Genomic DNA, 6,352 nt, shown 5'->3' on the forward strand with positions numbered 1-6,352 from the left:
ACAAACTGCAAATGTATTCAACAAGTTTGTAGAATCACAAGCTTGATGTAATCACTGCAGGTAAGGAATATGGGACCAAATACTAAACTTATGACTACTTTAATACAATATAAGTGAATATGTCCAAATTATTACGACTTTTTCAAATGGGAGAACTAGACACATAAAGTGCTTTCATTTCTAAACAGTAACACAGATATGTATGAAAATACCCTCAAATAAAAGGTGACATTCTGTAATGTCACCTAATATGAAACGTTTTATCTCAAATCCAAAATGCTGGAGCATATCGCCAAATTTAAAACTGTAAGCTTCACTGTCCAAACACATATGGTGTGGACTATGTGTGCCTGGTAAACACATGTGGATCTGGTGAACAGTTATCACTTGTTGACCAACTACAGGAATACTGACCTCAGAGTCTCCAGTTTACAGTGGGGATTCCCCAGTCCAGCAGAGAGCAGCTTCACTCCTGAATCCTTCAGGTCATTGTTACTCAGATCCAGCTCTCTCAGGTGTGAGGGATTTGAACTGAGAACTGAGGCCAACAGTTCACAGTATGTGTCTGTGAGTTTACAGCCAGTGAGTCTGTCAACAGATTAAATACCATGAGGGACAGGTTGTATTAAAATGTTACATTTAGCTTCCCTGCTTACAGTTACCCCTGCACTAATAATGTGAACACTGTGTATAGATGTCTCAATGCTTCAACTTTTCTGATCCGTTTGTATTACAGTTTGTTTAAGACTTTTCAGCTGATAGAAAGTTTAGTCAGCCAATGAAAATATTGTTGTTCTTACCTACAGTAAAGTTTGGTCTGAGGGATAGTCACATGAGTACTTACAGAGCCAGTCAGCCAATAAAAATGCTGCTGTAACTACAATGTATTTTGGTGTGGGATACTTCCATGAATACTTACAGAGCTTTCCTGCAGCCTCTCACAGCTGGGAGCAGTCTCCTACGACCCTCCTCTGATGTCTTGTATACCTTCGGGTCAAACACATCCAGAACCTCCTCTGATATCTGTAGCATGTAGGCCAGTGCTGAACACTGAGAAAGTGTGAGGTTTTTGGTTCTCTTCTCTGACCTCAAGTACGCTTGGATTTCCTCTTGTACTGAATGGTCTTTCATCTCTATCAGACAGTGGAAGAGATTGATGCACCTCTCAGGGGAGATGTTCTTCCTCTGCATCACCTTAAGGGATCGGATTGTTTTCTGGACGCTGTCTGGACTGCTTTCTGTCTGTGTCACCAGACCTCGTAGGAGTTTCTGATTGGACTCCAGTGACATGCCATGAAGGAAGCGGACAAAGAGGTCCAGGTGTCCGTTCTTGCTCTCCAAGGCTTTATCCACGGTACTCTTCAGCAGCTCATGCAAGGTTAGCTCTTCAGATGCAGCTCTAGACTTTCTCTTGAGGAAGGGCTTCAGTGCATCCATGTTCTTGGTTGTGTAACAATGGTACATGTAGACAGCTGAGAGAAACTCCTGAATGCTCAGATGAACAAAGCAGTACACCACTCTCTGAAATAACACAGACTCTTCTTTAAAGATTTGTGTGCACACTCCTGAGTAAACTGAGGCTTCTTTGACATCAATGCCACACTCTTTCAGGTCTTCTTCATAGAACAGGAGATTACCCTTCTCCAGATTTTCAAGTGCCAGCTTCCCCAGCTTCAGAAGAACTTCCTTATCTGACTCCATGAGCTCCTCTTGATCCATCTCATCTCTTCCATGATATTTCTGGTTCTTCAGGCTGGTCTGAATGAGCAGGAAGTGTATGGACATCTCAGTCAGAGTCGTGGGCATCTCTCTCCTCTTGTCTGTACTCAACATGTGCTCAAGGACTATTGCAGAAATCCAACAGAACACTGGCATGTGGCACATGATGTGGAGGCTCCTTGATGTCTTTATGTGTGAGATGATTCTGCTGGCCAGGTCCTCATCACTGAATCTCTTCCTGAAGAACTCCTCCTTCTGTGGGTCATTGAACCCTCGTACCTCTGTCACCTGGTCAACACACTTAGGGGGGATATGATTGCTTGCTGCTGGTCGGGAGGTTATCCATAGGAGAGCAGAGGGAAGCAGATTCCCCTTGATGAGGTTTGTCAGCAGAACATCGACAGACGATGTCTGGGAGACATCAGACACCTTTTCATTGTGCTGGAAATCCAATGGAAGTCTGCTTTCATCCAAACCATCAAAGATGAACATAGCTTTACAGGCAGTGAGTTTCTTTGCATTGCCTATGTCTAGTTCTGGGTGGAAGCCATTTAAAAGTCTGAGAAGACTGTACTGGAGATCTTTAATCAAGTTCAGCTCCCGGAAAGGAAGCACAAATATGATATCCACATCTTGGTTCGCCTTCTCTTCAGCCCAGTCTAGGATGAACTTCTGCACAGAGACTGTTTTTCCGATGCCAGCGATGCCCTTCGTCAGCACAGTTCTGATGCTTCTCTCTTGGCCTGGTAAGGGTTTAAATATGTCATTGCAGTGGATTGCTGTGTCATGTGAGGTTGGCGTCCTGGATGCTGTCTCTAGCTGCCACACCTCATGTTCATTGTTAACCCCTTCACTCTCTCCCTCTGTGATGTAGAGCTCTGTGTAAATCCTGTTGAGGGGAGTTTGGTTCCCTGCTTTTTCCATGCCTTCTATCACACATGCATACCTCCTTTTCAGACTGTCTTTATGGTTTACTATAGCTCTCTGCAGGCTGTCATCCACTACAAGGGAAGAGGAAAAATCATGTGTATCAGAAACATTCATTGACAGGATGTAAAGTGGGCCTTCCACAACTACAGTAACTTCTATTATCTCATAATATTGTAGTTACCTACTGTAAATCATATTAAGGTATTGACTTGGCCCACGTGTGCAAGTGGTCTTACTGTTTTCAGAGCCTCGTGTTTCATTGGGTTGACTCAGGTGCTGTAGTACAGGACGTGTTCTGGATCTCTTTCTACACTGAGGACAGTCATAGTCTCCTGAAGGAGCAGGTTTCTCCCAGTATCTGGTGATGCACTGTCTGCAGAAACTGTGTCCACGGGTGATAGAGACTGGATCCCTCAGCACCTGCTGACACACTGCACGCCTGGACTGATCCCCTAACAGAGTAGACCATCCACTACAGAGATAAAGGAGAGAGAGATTGTAGATGTTAATACTGTTCATAGACAGACAGCTGGGAACAGTATACTCTGCTCTCTGAGTGTGGTAGTAGCCTCTGGAATAGATAACATGTCCACAGTGGTATTACTAAACTATATGAACTCAGAAGGTTGTAGAAACATGTCCACAGTGGTATTACTAAACTATATGAACTCAGAAGGGTGTAGAAACATGTCCACAGTGGTATTATTAAACTATATGAACTCAGGTAGTAGAAACATGTCCACAGTGGTATTACTAAACTATATGAACTCATAAGGTTGTAGAAACATGTCCACAGTGGTATTACTAAACTATATGAACTCAGAAGGTTGTAGAAACATGTCCACAGTGGTATTACTAAACTATATGAACTCAGAAGGTTGTAGAAACATGTCCACAGTGGTATTACTAAACTATATGAACTCAGGTAGTAGAAACATGTCCACAGTGGTATTACTAAACTATATGAACTCAGGTAGTAGAAACATGTCCACAGTGGTATTACTAAAATATCCTACAGACACCCGACAAGTCCCAAATCCCCGTCATTCGCATGAGGAAGAGACGGAGATATCGTGGACGTAGGTCGGGGTGCCTTGTAAGGATCAGACGGCGAGCGAGTAAACTGCCTCTGCCATCAATCCTATTAGCCAATCTTCAATCATTAGAGAACAAATTGGATGACCTAAGATTACGGTTATCCTACCAACGGGACATTAAAAACTGTAATATCTTATGTTTCAACGAGTCGTGGCTGAACGACGACATGGACAACATACAGCTAGCGGGCTAAACGCTACATCGGCAGGATAGAACGGCTGACTCCGGTAAGACAAGGGGTGGCGGTCTGTGTATATTTGTAGACAACAGCTGGTGAACAAAATCAAATACTAAGGAAGTCTCGAGGTTTTGCTCGCCTGAGGTAGAGTATCTTATGATAAGCTGTAGACCACACTATTTACCAAGAGAGTTTTCATCTATATTTTTCATAGCTGTCTATTTACCACCACAAACCAATGCTGGCATTAAGATTGCACTGAATGAGCTGTATAAGGCCATAAGTGAACAGGAAAACACTCATCCAGAGGCAGCGCTCCTAGTGGCCGGGGACTTTAATGCAGGGAAACTTAAATCCGTTCTACCTAATTTCTACCAGCATGTTAAATGTGCAACCAGAGGAAAAAATACTCTAGACCACCTTTACTCCACACACAGAGACGCATACAAAGACCTCCCTCGCCCTCCATTTGGCAAATCTGACCATAACTTTATCCTCCTGATTCCTGCTTATAAGCAAAAACTAAAGCAGGAAGCACCAGTGACTCGGTCAATAAAGAAGTGGTCAGATAACGCAGATGCTAAGCTACAGGACTGTTTTGCTAGCACAGACTGGAACATGTTCCGGGATTCTTCAGATAGCATTGAGGAGTACACCACATCAGTCACTGGCTTCATCAATAAGTGCATCGATGAAGTTGTCCCCACAGTGACCGTACGTACATACCCCAACCAGAAGCCATGGATAAAGGGTAGAGCTAAAGGGCTCCGACGAACCATCCGCTATGCCCTCCGACGAACCATCAAACAGACAAAGATTCAATACAGGACTAAGATTGAATCGTACTACACCGGCTCTGACCGGCTCTGATGTGGCAGGGCTTGAAAACTATTACAGACTACAAAGGGAAGCACAGCCGCGAGCTGCCCAGTGACACAAGACTTCCAGACGAGCTAAACCACTTCTATGCTCGCTTCGAGGCAAGCAACACTGAAGCATGCATGAGAGCACCAGCTGTTCCGGATGACTATGTGATCACGCTCTCCGTAGCCGATGTGAGTAAGACTTTTAAGCAGGTCAACATTCACAAGGCCACAGGGCCAGACAGATTACCAGGACGTGTACTCCGAGCATGTGCTGACCAACTGGCAAGTGTCTTCATTGACATTTTCAACATGTCCCTTACTGAGTCTGTAATACCAACATGTTTCAAGCAGACCACCATAGTCCCCTTGCCCAAGGACACTAAGATAACCTGCCTAAATGACTACCGACCTGTAGCACCGACGTCTGTAGCCATGAAGTGATTTTAAAGGCTGGTCATGGCTCACATAAACACCATTATCCCAGAAACCCTAGACCCACTCCAATGTGCATACCGCTCCAACAGATCCACAGATGATGCAATCTCTATTGCACTCCACACCTGGACAAGAGGAACACCTACGTGAGAATGCTATTAATTGACTACCATTCCGTTCCAAGATGGCGAAGTAGTGCAGTCCTGTTTCTGTCGTGTGTCTGTAAATAGCCTGTAAATACCCTGTTTTTTGTATTTTTCGTACATATTTCCCTATCAGACTTTTCATCCTTCTACAAAATATACTTTCCTGCAACCCGCCTCACTCAATGTGGAACGGATTCTATTATTGACTTACCTTTATCTAGAATCTCCAGTTGAAACTAGCTATTAGCCACAGCTAGCGGTGTTTCACCCAGAACATTGGATTTTTTCCGCGGGATTAATTTTAATCACTGGACATTGATCACTGGATATTCGGCCAGTCTGAACAGCACGTTATCGACCCAGAACATATCAGTTTTTCCGCCGGAATCACTGAATCACTGGACCTTTAACTCCGGATTCATCGCTACCAGCTGGCTACAACAAAACGGACGCTGTGGTCTGACTAATCATCCTGAGCTAGGCCCATCTCCCGGCTATCTACCTCTCTGTCAACCGGACGGGACCACCTAGTGTTGACACGGAGCCCCGCCGATCCTACACGACTGGTCTGCCGACGAAATCGTCTGATGTGGTTACGACGTTAACCACGAAGATTCCATCCATCTGCTAGCCCTGGCCCGCTAGCACACGCTATCCGTGGCCTCTTACTCACTAAACTGAACTAGCTACTGAACTAGCTACTTGCTATTAGCCACAGCTAGCGGTGTTTCACCCAGAACATTGGATTTTTTTCCGCGGGATTAATTTTAATCACTGGACATTGATCACCGGATATTCGGCCAGTCTGCACAGCGCGTTATCGACCCAGAACATATCAGTTTTTCCGCCGGAATCACTGAATCACTGGACCTTTAACTCCGGATTCATCGCTACCAGTTAGCTACAACAAAACGGACGCTGTGGTCTGGCTAATCATCCTGAGCTAGGCCCATCTCCCGGCTATCTACCTCTCTGTCAAC

The 6,352-nt window shown here is 44.7% G+C and overlaps 1 protein-coding gene across 1 annotated transcript in view; it reads right to left on the minus strand.

Annotated features, from left to right (window-relative positions):
• The window catches only part of LOC311118760 (NLR family CARD domain-containing protein 3-like), a 7,427-nt gene extending 4,405 nt beyond the window's left edge, over positions 1–3,022 (minus strand). The window contains exons 1-3 of the mRNA XM_084193542.1: positions 2,886–3,022; positions 920–2,720; positions 528–588 (exon numbers count right to left, since the gene is read on the minus strand). Coding sequence (XP_084049668.1) covers positions 528–588; positions 920–2,720; position 2,886 — 1,863 coding nt within the window. The 5' untranslated portion in view covers positions 2,887–3,022. The remainder of the gene's footprint in view (positions 1–527; positions 589–919; positions 2,721–2,885) is intronic.
• Between the last annotated feature and the right edge of the window lie 3,330 nt (positions 3,023–6,352).

Source organism: Coregonus lavaretus (genome assembly GCF_964263955.1).
Source record: "Coregonus lavaretus genome assembly, contig: HAP1_SCAFFOLD_725, whole genome shotgun sequence".
Taxonomy (NCBI): Eukaryota; Metazoa; Chordata; class Actinopteri; order Salmoniformes; family Salmonidae; genus Coregonus; species Coregonus lavaretus.